We start from the raw sequence: 18,281 nt of genomic DNA, 5'->3' as shown, positions 1-18,281 counted from the left end.
TCAGGCCTCATCTCCCTTGTTCTAGATGAGACAGACAGGAGGGACTTTTTGTTTGCAAATGCTTTATTATTTAATAGTAGATGGTGCACACTTATCCACAGTATCCAACTCTCACTGTAAGGACTCACTAATGAGTAAGCACACTCACCTGGAGAAACAATGGATTTACTGTAGCCAACTGTGGTAAGACCATCAGGACTTCTGTGCAATGTATCAGGAACTTACTGTAAAGATTCTGCCAGAAAGAGGGAACTAGGCGGCCAATTATTTTAAAACTAAAAACACAAGCAAGAACTGGACAGGATCTGGGGCCACCAAGAGACGCTGTCTCAACAAATAAAAGTGGAGACCCATCAACGAGAACACTCAACTTGAAATTTAGACATTTACACAAAAGCACACACACTTACCATACAAATAATACAATGAATGATTCAGGTGCTTGTTATAAAAGAGCGACTTGAGAAGGAAGTTTCAATAGGACTCTCACAAGCTTGCAGGGAGTTATGGTCCCCACTAACAAATATAGATAGTAAGGCTCAAAAGAAGAGAAGAGACATGCCCAAGGTCACATAACTATTATGAAGCATACATTTCAGTGTGACATCCACAGTGTGTGTATGCTTGGCATTCCATCAAGTTTATTTTAGTCAGGGCTAGCCTCTGAAAGCCCTGACTAAAACGCAGCAGGAAATAACAGGAAATGTATGTTCAGCATCCAGAGTCACTGAGAAGAGCCAAGGACCAACTCAACACAGAGCTGAAGTGAGTGATAGAGAAATGGCAGGGATGTGAGAAGGGGAAAGATGGAGGGAGAGAAAAAATGGAAGGAGGGAGGGAGAGAGGGAGGACAAAGGGATGGAGAAATGAGACAAGGAGGAGGAAGTGGCTGTGGCTTAGCAAGCAGTGGCCCCGGATGCTCCTCCTTCTTGGTTTCATTTCTCAGCCCAGAAAAATCACAACTTGCTAGCAGTACCTTGACTAATAGACACACTTGGCTAAAATAATATAACATTTTGTTCATTAGTTCAGAAAAGCAGAAAAATAGACTACAGAATGGCCCTCTCAGAAATTACTTTAGATAATGCCAAGCCAAGAGAGCAATGCTGAGGATAAGAACTCCATCCACACACCGCCCTCCATAGTGGCCTTGACTGTGAGGAGTTGTACTATCCAGGGCAAAGCACAGACCTCCATCTTTCTCCAGTCTTCTCTCTTAAGGAGGGTGGAGAACTAAGGATGGGCAAGGTCATCATCACCTGTAAGTGGATCCCTTCCACACTGAGGGGCCGCTGGGGAATGAAACTTTCACTGGGATGGCAGGGGCAGGTTGACATGAAAATGGATACACTTGTGGATAACATCGTTTATTATTATCTCTCTCTGGGAGCCTCTAGGCCAAACTCTGACTCTCATCAACTTACCCCAAGAAAAGGCTACAACCGTACCAAGGGTGACAGGCAGAAAAGGAGCCCTAACCCATTCATGAGCATCTGTCTCATTTCACAGGGCCTTATCTGTCCTCTCCAACTGCTTCTTGTCCTCAGAGGTTGCCAGCTCCAGATCCTGATTCCTTCTCAAATCAGAAGACCAAACCTTTCTCTAAATCCCTTTGAAGATGAGGTCAATATGACCATCACTTTGCCGTACTAAGGTTTCACACCTCGCTCTCTTCATTCCCACATACAGCAACCACAACCTCAACTCAGTGAGCATTTGTAAAAGTACTCTCATGTGGAACACAGTTTGTTTTAACATGTGTAAGTTCCTCAAATGTAGCCATTGTCTTAACGCAGTTTTGGGATAATTCTAGGAGATTTTCATAAAATGTGGCTTAAGTTCACAACACATGCACTCAGCTAACACCCATTTCCTTGCAAAACATATCCTACCCTAACTTCTGAAGCATATTTTTTTCTTTCTTTAATTCACCACATAGAAGAAACCTTCAGAAAGAGTTGGAGTAGGTTCTGAATTTTAATATCTCCCTTCAAATGTGTCCGATTTTAATGACTGGTCTTCACCTTGTATCCTCACATTCCCAGCAAGACTGGAAACAATGGGACTTGGGCATATGCAGTGGAGGCAGAAGATAGATTCAAGATGTTTCAAGTATGCAAAATCACATGCAGATGGAAAAACATTATGTCCAGTCAAAGAGAGTTAAGAAAGCAATATATAGAGAGACACCCAGGACTGGAAGAACACAAATAAAATCTAACTTGTAATTAACATACCGTGCTGTGACACCTGTTGCCTTCCATGATAAGAAGTCTGGGAGATCAAAGAAATGTCCCGCCTTATCCCAGCAAATCTCTCTCAAGTTCTGCCAAATTAAATATATATTAGAATCAATTAGGAGTTTTTTTTTCCCAACTCTTCTCCCCTTTCAAAAATGTTTCAAATTTTTCAAAACAAAAGTGGAGCCAACAATGTTCATGAAAACATCTGTGTAAGGGTTTGGGGGAGGGTGGTGTAAAAGTAGTATTTATACAGGAAAGAAAACATGACAATTATTGATCCTTCCAAAAATGACCATAATTTTCCTTTCGTCCCCTTTGCAATCTGGCTAGGGAGAAAGCATTTCTGTGGATATGCAATCCAGCCTCTTGGCAAAGGCAAGAGCCTATGCTTCAAACATGGAGTAAGAAGTTAACAGCTATACACGAGAGAGAAAAAAAAACTACACTAAGTACTACTCAAGGAATCTACAATGTGCCTTGTCATGAAAATTCCCAGCATACTGACTGGTACCAAAGTCAACTCAAAAAACTCCCAGCTTAAGCCAGTATATAGTCAAATCAAGAGGATGTTGGAACATTTAGACATTTATTTTACTCCATATTGTCAAATAGCCAGATTTTTTTTTCTTGCTGCTGGGCTTTCTTTTCATCTACCAAATCTGGACAATTCAGTCCTCACTTGCTGCTCTGTTCTTTCCCATGACTCCAGCCCTCCTATACATTGGGTTAACCTTACAACCACTGGGGTAAGTCCCACTCAAGGTTATACCTAGTTCATATCACACACATAATTGTTAGGGCAATGTGGTAGTTTGAATATGCTTGGCCCAAGGAGTAGCACTATTAGGAAGTATGGCTTTGGTGAAGGAAGGGTGTCACTGTGGGGGTGGGCTTTGTGACCCTCATCCTAGCTACCTGAAGACAGTATTCTATTTGCCTTCTGGCCAAGAAGTAGAACTCTCAGCTCCTCCAGCACCATGCCTGCCTGGATGCTGCCATGCTCCCACCTTGATGATAATAGACTGAATCTCTAAACCTGTAAACCATTCCCAATTATATGTTGCCCCTCATAAGATTGCCTTTGTCATGGTATCACTTCATAGCAGTAAAACTTTAACTAAGACAGATAATGTACTTCATTTTTCCTGCTCTGGAAGCTCTATGAGGTCAAAGATGTTGGCAGCTTTGGTGACCATGATACCTCTCTTCCTACACACTGAGTGGACTTTTGGCTGCTGAGTGGACATTCCATAAGTTTAGTCCTCTCATGATAAGGACTTGATTAAGCTAGCAATTGACATGTGACTTAGCTAAGCAAAGCACAATTCTTCTTGCAGGATTTTAAAATCAAGGTTGAAATGAAGCCATTCAAGCTCTGTCTGTATATGGAAACTTGGAAAGGGCGAAGCAACTCCTTTCTGCAAAGTTCCTAGAGCTGAAGAAGTAAAGAGAACAGAAGACAAAGCAAGAAAGACTACCAGTCACTTGACTTGCTTTTAACTATTCTTTGTTACAAGACACACAGAAAGGAATTTATCATAAACTCAGGGTATTTCTGGAACCTAAAGGCAATGGTGCAGACTTCACAAGAACATATTATGCCTTTGTAGTACAATACAAATCTACAGACCTACTAAACAAACTGCTTAGCTTCCCCTTCCAGGCTTTCTGCTGTGACAGGGATCTGTCATGGTACAATGACTTCTACCTGTGTGGCTGGCCTTCTCTCAGCAATGCAAAAGAACTAGCAGTTATTACATCAGTTTGACAGACACATACCTAGTTTGTACATGTTTGTATTCTCAAATTCCAGATTTTTGCTACTTACTGCCCCTTGGAATTCTGCTTTAGCACATAAATCCAAGTCCACACACTGTCTTAAGTACAGGGTTCTAGTGCAATGAGGACATCAAAGACTCAAGCATAAAAGCTAAAGTATTGCAACCATTCTGTTACCGTGTATGTGAAAAGCCTCTGTTGAGAAGGAAATGGGTTCCAAATTTCTCTTTAGATATTCATACATTTTAACATCAAATAAATCAGAGCTTATGATTTACAAAATATTCCTAACAGAGCTATGAACTTGTATAACCCTGAACACTTAACAAGTGACATCTAGAAAGTAGTAGCCTTTGATATTATATGAGTCAAACTAGATGTATGCCTTTTGGATAGTCTGAAAAACCTATTTCCATGTGCTTTGTGGTTGCGGCAGTTGGCGGTCATGGAAAAGGCAGCCTCCTTCCTTCATTCCAAAAATGCAAGGCCAGTCACCAGGCATCAAAGGCCAAACCACTACAGAACAACCACTACTTCTAGCCAAAGCCAAACAATCACCCTGAGCTGAGAAAACAACTGCTTCTGTTAGGTTTTATGTAAGGTTACTAAAGGCCGTACATGATGGCAATCTTCTCCCTGGAGACATACCAATAGCTGCTGTGGACAAAGATATGTGAGCAGAACATCTCTGAGAAAGCTCTGTTGTGTCCTGAGAGTAGGAGTGGGGAGCCCAGGAGCACTTCCTCCAGAGCTCATCCCAGCCTTGTGGATCCAAATCAGAGACCCCAGTCATCTTCTGCATAGAATGAAGTACCAGAACTAACATGCTAGAAAGTATCAGGCATCTTTACAAGAAACATCAGAAAAACTACACAAGTTATATTTATTTATTGAGGAACATATCAACACTTAATGAAAAAAATGCCATGAATTCTAAAAAAAAGCAAGAATGAAAAACAAAAGGGTGATATTATGTGATTATATTATAGTCTCAAAAATTAAAAGAAATTTTAGAGAGAAGGAACATGGTAATGGAAGAGAAATTAACAAATCCCCTGCTTTCTCTGCAATTTGAGTCTGAGGATTGGCTAACACAGATTAGAGGGAAGAGCCTGGGTGACAGGGATGTGTCTGGAAACTTGACAATTGCTTGAAAGACTGGCTGGCTCTGAGGTTCCAATAAAATTCTCCCACAAAGCTACTAGATTTGCAAGGGTTTTGCCATCAATTGCCATATTGGTCCATGAAGATAGATTTCTAACTAGTTCTGCACAGAAATTCCTTTGTCCTTCACCCTCCCCAGTTACTGAAATCCCCAGCAAAGATTCACTGAATTAATTCTCTTCTTGTGTCTACAGAACCTACATAAGGACAGTTACCATCTTTTCCTCCATAATCTACAACATTGTCCCCATCCTCTGTCTTCCTTGATTCTCAGGGCAATTCTTAAGGCAGGCAATACATAACTCACATCTAAGGAGGTAGGAACTGAGGGTTAGACTCAAAGAGCTTGCCCTTAAGTCACCCACGGTGTCTGTTCTAAGTAACTATTTCTTATATTGTATAGCTGCATCTGCCTGGGCTCCTAGCAGAGCTATGGATTTGGGGCCTTTGCAAATGCCTTGATGAAGCTTCTGTCATTCATTCCATGAGAGGAAAACAACAACAACAGCTAGCAACCCTTCCAAAAACATTTCGGAGATTCCAACTTCAATCTTAGATGATTTACTTAGCTTGAGTGGACTAAACCAAACCTCCATGCATAAACAGTCCATAAGTTAGAGAGTCACACAGGCCAACTTAAGCTGTCTCAACATGGGATATTTTAATCCAGTTCCACGTAGGAGGTCAAGAAGAGTTAAAGATTTAAATCACTCTGTCCCCAGATATTAAGGAACTAAAAAACCTTAGTCTTTCAAGAAATACTATTTCAGCAGTGATTTGGGGTGTATAACTTGGCAGTCAGGCTTTTGCTTTCTAGTAACAATCCTTTGAGCTAAGCAATCCATTGGCTTGAAAACAATCAAGAACAGCTTGACCCCTACCATTTATTACTTCATAAGACCATAGCATTTCTTCAGAAAAGGATATTACTCAAAAGTCAAATAGCTTTGCATCTCTGAAGAGGGTAGGGGCAGAACAGTTATGCCGAAGGCTCAAGACCAGGGCCTGGGGCAGAGGAGAGTCCTCCTGATGATCTGCAATGTCTCTAGAGCTGGGAGGTTTCTCTCTTTCTAGATGTTGAGAAATATTGCAGGGAACAAGACAGTTACAGAAAGAGTACCAGGATGCAGGGGAAAAAATGAGAAAATTGGGTTTAATTTATTATTAATTGCAAAGAGATTCTATCTAAGTTATTTGTGGTGTCCTGTAAATGAAGGGGGGTGTGTACATCAGAGCTCCTTAACCTCCCATACAACAAATGATCCTGCCTGCACACTCAGAGTCCCATCCCATTCATGTTTTCTAGAACTATCCATGAAAATACAAAGCTTTATCTTGGCTTTATGTTCACGTTTTGAAATTGGAACGTGGTCTGAGAGCCCAGAGGTGGGATATTTCAGGAAGTCTGTTCTGCAGTGTCGTTCTCAAGAGAAAACAATCCTGAAGCATGCAGCAGGTCAGAAGTCCAACCAATACCTTCCTGGAATGAAAGAAACTATTGTGTGTTTCAGACTCCCATCTACAGACAGGGGGCAAACTCTAACAATGCTTCCAGGAAGACAGGCAAATAAACTTGGATCTGAAGGACCAGAGGCATCTTTCTAACAGTTAAGGTCTGACAATTCATCCCTATGTTAAAACATCCAACAGCTTCTCAGGGCCTCACACTCACCCCTAAGCTTAGCTCCTGGGGGTCCATCTGGCTCCCGCTCATCCATCCTGATTGCTAGGATGTCTTTCGGGGATTGTCTTCCAGGCTTCTCTAGTAACATTCACTCTACCCTTGCTGCTTTTATTGTAACTCAACACATTCTGCTCTTTTATGGTTCCATGCCTCTGATGCCTCTATGTGGACTGCTCTTGTACCTCCATCCCACCCCTGTACCTCAGCTTTCCTCAGTCTCCTGACCTTGATGCAAACCCAGCTCAGACATACCTTTGCTGAGAGTCTCTCTTCCCTCGCTGTAACTGATTATACTGATTACACACTCATATACTCAAATCCATCTTCAAAATGACAACTTCTTTTAGAGGGCAGAGGACCTATCTAATTCATGGGGAAAGCCTTGAACAACACTTCCGGAGATGTAGAATTTAAAGCTAGACACTGGAGCTGGAGAAAGATAGGCAAAGGAAAGGTAATTAAAAATATGATGTATGACAATAATGTAATGACTCTGATACCAAAGCCTGGTGAGTCAGCCTCATAACTTTATCACAACATTTTGTGTGTAGTCATATATCTGTCTCTAATGAGTAATCACAGACAGGGTTCAAAAGAGAGAGGGGGCTTTCGGCCTGGGGTGGCTAACACACGTTCCACAGGAACAAGACTCTCCTTAAGATCAAATAGACTATAAATCTACGCTACTGCTGAAGAAAACTGCTAAGCAACAAAGCCTGAGTGTGCACAGCACAAAATCCCAACTAGAAAAGGGTTTGTCCCATCATCTATTTGTATAATGAAATAATCCCACTATACAATTGATTTCACGTATTTACGTGCAACCTCTGCTCACTCACATACCCTAGAGGTATTGTATAGAAAGGCAAACTCCTAATTGACACGAGAGTTGACTTCCTAACCATGGTGCACTGGCATCTACATGGCAACTGGCAGAATCCAATCATCAATGCGTATTTGACCTAGGACTATGATACCACCTCTTACCCTTGGAAATAAGTTTGCACTGAAGAAGCTGAGAAATACGGCATCCGGCAACTCTGTGTGTCCCTGTTGTTCTTACAACCTTCTAGCTGTGCTCCTTTAGAAACCTCAATCTCTCTAAAACTATTTCTTCAAATTCCATACGACTGTCACCTACCTCAAGGGATAGTGTGCTTATTATATAACTCAACAGGTCTTTCAATGCTATAATAGGCCTCTGTTGTCTTCAAAGCATTTGATATGCATGATTTGATATAGTCTGTACAATAATCTAAGGCAGAGAAGCGAGTAATGTAACCTTCACTTTACACACTATGAAACTAATGCCTCAAAAGGGGACACAATCACATGACAGGTAAGTTGGAAATCAGATGTTTGCATCTTTAACACCCATCCAGTGCTAACTCAGTCTTCCACTTCCCCAAAAGTTTTTTTTTTTCTTTAATGGAAAATGCCAGAACAGGAGAGTTGCCTGTCACCCAGATGGCAGATTGATGTTCTTTCTACAGAAGAGCAAAGGAGGCCTGAATGTAAAAAAGGCGTTGGAAATAAAGTCTTGGAGTAAACAAGAAAGGGAGAAGGTGTAGACACATGGAAAACAGAGAGATCTACCCAGGCTTTCTTGCTGGATCCCCATGCTCTTCTCCTCACTGCTTTTCTGTCTCCTGTATGAGCCTCTTTCTTTGGTGGATCTTAAAATACGGATCGGCCAAAGAGTGGACACTACAGCCACTTAACTCACTGTTTACATATGCACTGGGAGACCTCAATTAATTCCTTGATTTCAAGAAACATCAGAGTAGAACACACTGAATCAAATTCTAATTCAAACTCTCCTCAGAAGTGTCTCCTAGATGTCACACTCACCTCCAAACCTTCCAATACAGAAAACCTGTTATCTTCCTCAGCATAGCTTCTTCCTCCTTAGTTTTATGTTTGTTGAACAAAGAAGTCATGTTCTGTTTCTGCTTCTCTATGAATCCTTATATTCAGTCATCCTTTCTGTTTTAACTCTCAGTTCATTCATGAACAGGTTCCTATCTTTGCATCAGAGCTTTTTAGAGAAACAAAACAAACTCAATAGGCATGTGTATGCATGTATATGTCAACTCTCTGTGCATGTGTATGCATGTGCATATACAGATGTATTCAAATGTACTCATCACTGAGGTCTCAATTCTACAAGGGCTTTGAAACACTCCATGAAACTGCACATAAGCTGAACTGGATGGTTCCATGCTGTATGTGCCTCTTTATTCTAGTTTCATTTTTGTTGCTATAAGAAAATATCCAGACAGACAGCAGCATGGGGGGGGGGGTATTTGGCTTACAATCCCAGATTATAGGCCATCATTTTGGGAAAGTCAAGGCTGTAATGAGAGCAGCTCATCATATTACATCCACAAGTAGAGCAAAATCCTTCCTTGTTTGCTTCCTTGAGGCTTAGGCTATCTTTCTTCTGTCAGACAGTTCAGGGACCAGCCCATGAGATGGCACTACTCACATTCAGAGTGGAGCTCCCAACACAATTAACAATCAAGATAATCCACCATAGACATGTCCATAATGAAACCTAGACAATTCTCATTTAAAACACCCCAGTTAGTTGATTCTTACTTGTGTCAAGTTAGAAATGAAAGCTAAATATTATGTCTACCTGCTGAATGTCCCAATCCCCACTCTTACCATGAGATGTTCACTGTCTGTCCTTCTTCTTACACTGAATCTCCTTAAAGACAGTACTGTGGTTTTATCATCATCTGTGCCTAGGATTTAGCATGGTATATGATGCATTCTAGCTGAATGGAAGACTAAGAATGAATGAACAGAGATGTACTAACTAAATAACAGTTTGTGGAAATGAAAATAAGGAATGAATGGATACATGAATTAGTAAGTACTGTCCTAGTTTCTTTCCTTTTTTTTTCTTCCATTCAAGTTAATGGCTTTTTTCAGTCTGTTTCGGGAGCAGAAACATATTCTAGCCAAGCCTGACTGCCAGGAAGACAAATTTCTCTTCTCCGGGTGAGTAGGTCTTTTGGAGAAGTTTCATTTTAATTGGAAAATGGATTCATTCACTTCCTGGCATGGGTTCTTGGGTCAGCACAGCGCCATTACATAGCTGCCAAAGCAGCCACTGATAGAGGGGACTGCAGTGGGAAAGAGCTGCATCAGATTGGAGGGCCTGAGGACATCTGAGGACAAACAGGTATTAGTTCTCATCAGGCTCAGACACACATCCTTCTTCCCCAACAATCCTGACCCGGGAATTTTATTCATCCCCAGCCTTGAAAGGTAGGTGTTCTTAAACATCCTGTGGGGCTTACTTAGAAATATGTGGCCTTACCTGTTCCTTCCGCAAGAGTTAGAGGGCTCCTTCACCACTCCCCACTAGACATACACAAAGGCCACAACTGATACGTTACCTCATTGCTCAAGCAAAAATAGGGGATGAAAATGTCCTAAAAATCTCCCCCAATGATAGTCACACAGCTATCAGACCACACAGAAAGCATCAATCTACGAACATGTCTTGTATTGTTTTTCAAAGGTCTTTGAAGAAGGTAGTAAACTCTACAAGGGCTTTGTGGCTAAGGTGAACACTCCTAGCTTACATCTTAACCCAGAATTTGTAGCACATACTAGACATCAGCCAAGACTGTCAGAATCAGTTTCACTGTCAATATAAGGGGTTTGTTTGGCGGGGGGGGGGTGGATTCTGATAATAACTCTAAAGACACAGCTGAATAGACTATAATCTCTTCCTAAAAATGAGCTTAGAATCTAGCACGGGAGACACAGGCCTTCATGTTACTTAAGAGCAGCAAGGATTGTGAAGGAGAAGGACATTTACTTAGCACATGCCAGAAAGAGCAAACAAACAAATAAATGCATAGCCTCACTGAATGAACGCAAATTATAATATTATGACTTAAACATTGCTATGAATGAAGAACATGAGACCCATATGCATTTGGTGACAGAACTATTAATAGTAGAATCAAAGTTGATTAAGAATAGCCAGACTCCAAAAACTGGGAAAATGTGGTGGAGTGGAATTAGCATTCAAATGAATTAGTTTCAGAAGTGCTCCCTGAATATTAAGTATTGTTCTAAGCAGTTTACATATTTGATTATATGGTCTCCCAGAAGACCTATAGCAGAGAGAGAGAGAGAGAGAGAGAGAGAGAGAGAGAGAGAGAGAGAGAGAGAGAGAGAGGGAGGGAGGGAGGGAGTGTTAAGATATTCAGTAATCGTTATAGGACATGAAATTGAAGCAAAGAGTAATTAAATTCACCAGTTTGTCAAAGCCAGGAAACTACGAAGTGGCACTAGAGCTTACTGTGTTCCCTGCTGTCTGGCTATGGGGGTCTATGAGGTGCTGGAAGATACAACTAAAGAGGAAGCTTGGAGAGTATTACAATTGTTTAAATAATTTTTCCTTTACTTTTATTGTATATATTTTGTACATCTGTGCACCATACATGTGAAGTGCCTGCAGAGGCCAGAAAGTGGAAGATACCCTGGGACTAGAGCTACAGATAGTTGTGAGTTGCCATGTAGGTACTGGATATTGAACACGGGTCCTCAGAACAAGAAGCAAATGCTCTTAACCAATGAACCATCTCTCCAGCCCCTGATTACAAAATCTTGTTCACAATCCTCAAGTTGGCTAGGGAGAACATGTAAACTACTCCTGATGACTGTTCAAGTTCCGAAATGCCTGGTTTATGAAGCACAGAATCTGTATGGCCATCAAGGAAAGCACTGCCATGAGAAAGAAATGAATATAAAGGGGAGTTAAAAAGTGAGGAAGGAGAGATGGAGGGAAGGAGAGACAACATCAGGGCCTGGGCATCATTGATAAGGGCTCATCAACTGTGCCCATGAACAAGGAGAAGAAACTGTGAGAGGGCCAGTCAGAAAGACTTCTCCTAAAATCAGTAAGAAATCAGAAAGGAATGGCAGATACCATCCATCCCTGAGGAAAGGGTGACTGCGTATGCAGCTTTAGGACAATTGAGACAGCAGGCACCTGGTAGATTCCAGAAGTGAACAGTCAAGAGGAAGGAGAACCAGCTCCCTCATGCATTTCTCACAAGAGGACAAAGAGCAGAGAAGAAGGAAAACAGGTCAAATAGAAGATCTATACAGAGATCAGGAACAATGGAGATTAAGTAGGAAGAAGGAGGCCAAATAACAACAGAAGCAAGTGGACAAAAAGACAGAGGGAGTATTGGGTAAAAAGAAAGAGCAGGCTAAGCATGAGCTATGAACAGAATGGAAGGAAAAATAAGGGAAAGACAATGACAGGAGAGTATGAAGAAGGAAGGAGGAAGAGGAGGAGGAGAAGAGGAAGAAATTCTGTGGGAAGCAGTGGGAACACAACAATGTCTTCAAGGAGACTGTGCATGGGGAGAGAAGGGCAGAGCCTGACTTTCTCTCAGTCCTTCCTTTAAATGAATGAAGTCATGTCTGATGTCACCGTCTGAGTCAAATGCCACTCAGAAGGAACGGTGGAAAGGTCTATATCTTGTATTCAGTCCTATCTCCATGAATGAGAGGGGCTAACACTGGGGTTTTTTCGCCTTGGGGCACTGTGTAGCCTACTCTCAAGTAAGATGAATGTTCCACCTAATTAGATGGGAAGCTGAGCCATGAGAGTGCTCAGAGCTCCTCCTTGGAATTCTCAGGTTAATGTCCTTAGAGTGAGAGAGCTGGAAGTGGGTGGCAAACAGCTGCTGGCTTTCTCTCACTGTGGCTAATGGGCAACTGGAATCTATACCATGATGCTCCAAAAGGAAATTGCAATTATAAACAGACCTCCAAGGACCTTGACTACCTAGTGCTCATTCTTCAGGGATCATTCTTCAGGTACTACAGAGTACCCCTTGCAAATTCTGCTACCCCTAGTACTCCTAATCTAACCCTACCTTACCCCCTAGACAACCTCTCTGTCCTGAGTCCTTGGCCTGTGAGCTGTGTAAAACTTGAGTACAATCTGAAACAGACCTCCCAACTCTACCAGGCAGTGACTGCAGTAAGTGTGCCTCTTAGCATATCTCATTGCTTCAGATAGGACCTGGGAGCTCCTGTTTAAATAGGAACTGAGAGGTTCATGTTCAAATGGATGAGTGTTATTTTGGCAATATCCTATTAGAAGTTGTTAATGTGATTTTCTTCATCTTCCTTCCAAGTCTGAAGAGCAGACAGTAAGTAACCTCTGTTTCAAAGAGGTCAGAGTCTGTTTACCGTGACTCATTTGGGATCCCATTTCACAGAGCGTCTTGCTGTAGTTTAGGTTAAGTGTCCCACAAAGCCCATAAAACTAAAGACAAAGGCATGGTGACCAGGCTGTGATTCTGTTGTAAAGTGATGAGACTTTGGGAACAGACAGGTGACTAGTGTACTTTTTCATTAATTAACAAAAGAAAACATCCTTTTAAAATTGTTTTAGTTTGGAGAATAGCTTTTTTTAAATGAGGGTTTATTTTGAAAATAAAATTTTCACTCAAACTTATACTAACACAATCCAAAATAAGATAATATCTAGTGACAGTTTTTCTGGTCAGATGGCTTTACATAACTTTATAAAATATTCACATATGAATATCCCTTACTAATGCAAGTCTCTAATTTAAACCTAACTAAACATTATTATAGTATCTTTTATTTTATAGCTTAATTTATAAGCTTATAAATTAGTAAATCTACTAAAATTTACATGTAAACATCCTTTCCTAAAAGCTGTCTGTAAAGATTAAGCATAATTTTTGTCAAGGCCTTGTCCCTTAAACAATGTGAACCCCATCTCCTTCACTGTTGGATTATTTAATTGGGCCCAGAAACAAGCATATCAAAAATATATCCTAATAATCAAATGTTTTGATTCACAGAGTTTAGACCCCTAAGCTAATGCTTAGCAATAACAGGTAGCACAGTGGAGTCCTCTGACTTAGTAATCTCTCCAATGATGCTCAAATGCATACCTTTGGGGGATTTTTGAGTCAGAAGACATGGACCACTGAGACAACAAATACCAGAAGCCACTCTGAAGAGGCTCTGTTCAAGGCACTACTGCATCAAGCAATTAAGAGTTTGCTGTAATGACTCTGACACTCAATATGCCAGGGACTCCATTTCATAAATAGGGACCTCAGGGCCTCAGGCACACGAGCCGCCTAGATCATGCAGACAATGGGAAGAACTGGAGAGAAATCCTGGCCATGAACCCGAGCCCCACCTCCTATAACCACCACCCAGCTGCTGCTTCCAAGAGCTAGGGAGGTGCTGGATAAATACTTCTACAATGATCCACTCTCTTTCAGGTCCCTGGACAGACCTCTGGCCCCGACAAGGCCAGACCACATGGCTGCCTACCAAGACAACTGTAAGAGGCATCTCTCTGATGGTCCCCACCTCTCCCAACACCTCTCTGGAGTTCACAAAATGCCAATGCTGAAGGACCTAGAGGTCAAATGCAGCAGCTGTTCTCAAATGCCAAAACCATAGTGCTAGTCCATGGGCAAAAATTTTCATTAATCAGTGCTTAAGTAAAAATTAAAGTAATAATAGTAAAATAAAAGTATTTTTTAATAACATTATAAACATTATGAATTCTATAAATAAGCATTTGAAGAGAGATTGTACTCTTCATTTCTTTAATGAGTAATGGGTAAGTTTCAGGACACTTCAACACATCATCAACAAGAGAAAACTCTACCCATCACAGAGTTTAGACTCCTTAGCAATGCTACAATAATAAACAGGTAGCACAGTGGAGCCCTGACTTAGGAAACTCTCTAATGATCCTGGAATGCACACCTTTGGGGGACTTTTGAGTCAAAAGACATGGACCACTTAGATGACAAACCCCAGAAGCCACTCTGAAGTGGCTCCACTGCAAAGGCAGTTTATATAGGGGGTGTGGATATAGGTTCAACATTGCTTCCCACTGAGATCAGACTTCCCTCCACAGGTTCTACCCAGTGCATTGCCCCTTCAGGCTGCAAGATACATTAGACATCAGAGGAGTCCCTGATCTCACTTGCAAATCACCCAGCGAAGTAGGCACAGCTCACTGCTCAGAGACAAGCTTGCAGTGAGATCATAGCTGTAGGATCCTTTAAGGGCCTTGGAACCAAGAAGGAGCAAAGACTAATTGAGCTATTCATTCATTCTTTCTATTTACATAATATTTGGTCAGAGTGCAAAGGAGAAGAGACAGAGCTTCTAAGAGGTTCCTATATTGTCCTTGGGGTACATAAAAGAGTTTCTAGGCTGGTATTTGTATAGTAGAAGAAAACTTAAGACAATACTCTCAAGGATAATTCTCTAAATGTAAGTTTAACTTTGGATCTAAACTTTGAGAACTAAATGGCTATTTGTTTTATAGTTTGTATTTACCTTAAAATTTTAGGTCAGACAGAACTGTTACATGGGATCCAAATTGTTCATTTAATAAGAACTAGCTCTATAAACATTTTTCAGTCATTCTGTTGGATGATAAAATATAAAACTTATACAGAACTTACTTAGCATAAGTCAAATATATAAATTTGGGAAGGAACTCAAGTTTATGGTTTCCCTGTTGTATGTTTCTTCAATGCCAGTTCACAGCAGATACCCCAGGGTAATACTAAAAAATACAAGGTTCAAATGCTGAGGTATCTGGTCCTGGTGCACAGAGGTGTGGTACAAGCATCCTAGAGAAAGACTTTTAGATTAACAGATGAGTTTTAGCTTCACCTGGAGAAAAAAATAGGAAAAAATTAGGGGGAGCAGTCATTCATTTCTAACGTACAAGAGCATAGCAGAGGGGTACTGGACCCTAACCCTAACCTTTTCCCCAGAGCCTGTATCAACTTCACTTGGAAGATAAGCCCCTGAGTGTGGTAACAGACGTTCAGCCAAGGCCTGGGTCCAGGTGGAAAGGGTCTATAACCCTCCAGTCCTCATTTTCTATAATAGGAAAGAGAAAATAAAGTTAACTTGAGCATGCAGCAGATCTTTACTTTGGAATGGATATGCTCAGCAATAAAATATGGCATAATTCATAATTGAATGCCCTCACCCATATTCATGAATGCAAGTATTTACTGTGTTATTACCTGGAGCTACTTAGCTGAGCTCTAGATACTAGACACACATGGATAAGTTGGATATGATGAAGTATAATCATTATGAGAGTAGGGATAACACAAAGGATGCTGCACAGGACATAGAGCAGGGTACCAGTCAACACTAAATGGAGAAAGCCAGGTATAGCTCCCAGGAAAAGGTGAATCTAAGTCTTAGGCAATTAGTATGCATTCAAGTAAAGTGAAAATTATTATAGGTTTTCCAGAAAGAAGGAAAAAAAAAAAAGACCCAGAGTGTGAGAGAGTTTGGCATGGACTCACAGCCAGTGACCAAGAAATTCACAATCTGGAAAGGTTTTTCCATTGCACTCAGCATCTGTTATATGAAAAGTAATGATGGAGTCCTTAAACACACTCCCACAGCCTGAATCTCAACTGCAAATGCCTGGAGGGGAGGGTTGAAAGGAAAATGATTAAGCAGTCTGGGTGGGGCCTGCTTTGTCAGGAGGGGTGCCAACCCTCTAACATGACAGGCGCTTCTCAGACCCGCTATTCTCCAGCATGGTTGTGTGGGCCTGGGACTGTGAGCTTCTTTCTTTTTCCAGATTTGAAGGAAATCTATATTTTTATGAGAATTTCTTAGTTCTTAAGTATTGGAAATGCTCAAAATTGTTCTTTCCCAAGTATACAGTGAGTCAAAAAAAAAAAAAAACTCATCTGGGGGCCTGATTCAGTCTTGTGGCAGCAGGGGAGACAAATGAGTGATTTTTTTAAGAGCAAGCAGTAAGGGATGAAGGTTGGAACCTAGGAACTGTGGACAGGCTGAGCCTTGTGAGACTCTCCTGGCAGTTCATGCCTTTCCCGGGTGTCATGGAAGCCTTGTGAGCCTCGGTCCCCTTGGCTGGACAATGAGACGAGAACACCATTACTGAGGAGCTTACATGAAATTCCTCAGTGATATTTAGTGATATATAATCGGTCCAAGAAGAATAAATTCCCCTGTAGAATAAGTGATAAGCATTATCAACCAGAAAGTCGGGCTGTGACTACAAGGCTACTTTTTTTTCATGAGGAATTACCAAGAAGCAAAGAATGAGACTGCTCTTACCATATCCAAAGAATCCAACAGGGACAGTGTCCCAGTAGTGACACCTTCTTTCTCTATAACTAGCCCATTTTCCGAATACTTCCTTCAAAGAGATGTATTTAGGAACCTGCACATTCAATATTTAGTGTTTTTCTCTTTAATAGTATGGTGTAATGTTGTTGTGTTAATATATATATATATATATATATATATATATATATATAGTCTACCAAGTATAGTATTGTGCCAGAATGACTTTTTTTTAAGTAGTAAAACAGATTGTGTTACATTCATGCTTAAAACCTATCAACCACATCTTACTGCTCTTAGAATAAAGTCTAAACTTCAGGTCGGGGCTCTGAGGCTATACATGTTCTGGCCTGTCTGGTGCCTAGCTCAGACAGTCCACGTTGCTAAACTCCTCAGCAGATTTCATGAGGTGAACTCTTTCCTGCCAGGAATCCAATGCCCTTTCCTAAGAAAATTTCTCATCACCAATGAAACCAACCAAAAAAGTCCAAGCTGGCCACACCAAATCCTCCATAGCATTCTTCAGAAACAAAACCATTGTGTGTGCATGTGTGTTTGTGTGTGTGTGTGCGTGTGTGTGTGTGTGTGAGAGAGAGAGAGAGAGAGAGAGAGAGAGAGAGAGAGAGAGGATATAAGATGGCATTTCAAGAAATAAATACATTTTTATCTTTCATAAAGTTTCATGGTTAGAATAAACCTTAAGATAAAGATCATTACATCGTCAAGAAGACTGGAATAATCAAACCAGGAAAGGCACCAAGAAGAGCTGGCAAGCCTCTCATTAAACAGGAAGGACTAGATAAGTGTCTCTCTCAACCTGTGGGTCGAAACCCCTTTAGGGATTGAATGACCATTTCACAAGGGTCACACAAGGTCATGAGAAAGCACCATTATGATTCATAACAATAGCAAAATTACTGTTATGAAATAACAACAAATATAATTTTATGATTGGGGGTCACCACAATAAAAAGAACTGTATTAAAGGGTTGCGGCATTCGAAAGGTTGAGGATCACTAAACTAGAGTCAAGTGAGATATTTGTTATTCCCAGTATGAGTTTCTCTCCAACAGTTTCTACTGTAATATACTCAAGTGACACTTCCTTCAGACAGAAGGAGTTATCAGCTTACCACTCTACACTCCAACACCCAGGAACCTCTCTGGCCTCTACATTGACCAGGAAAAGGTGCATGGGAACTAAGTCTAATTAGGTCCCAGAACCTGTAC

The 18,281-nt window shown here is 41.0% G+C and overlaps 1 protein-coding gene across 6 annotated transcripts in view; it reads right to left on the bottom strand.

Annotated features, from left to right (window-relative positions):
* The window catches only part of Fggy (FGGY carbohydrate kinase domain containing), a 363,123-nt gene that overhangs the window by 296,947 nt on the left and 47,895 nt on the right, over positions 1 to 18,281 (bottom strand). For all 6 annotated transcript variants that reach the window (XM_021159484.2, XM_029476124.1, XM_029476123.1 and 3 more), the window contains exon 5: positions 2,238 to 2,326. In XM_021159484.2, coding sequence (XP_021015143.1) covers positions 2,238 to 2,326 — 89 coding nt within the window. The remainder of the gene's footprint in view (positions 1 to 2,237; positions 2,327 to 18,281) is intronic.

This window comes from Mus caroli, chromosome 4 (assembly GCF_900094665.2).
Source record: "Mus caroli chromosome 4, CAROLI_EIJ_v1.1, whole genome shotgun sequence".
NCBI lineage: Eukaryota > Metazoa > Chordata > Mammalia > Rodentia > Muridae > Mus > Mus caroli.
This window is presented reverse-complemented; position numbering and strand designations above follow the sequence as displayed.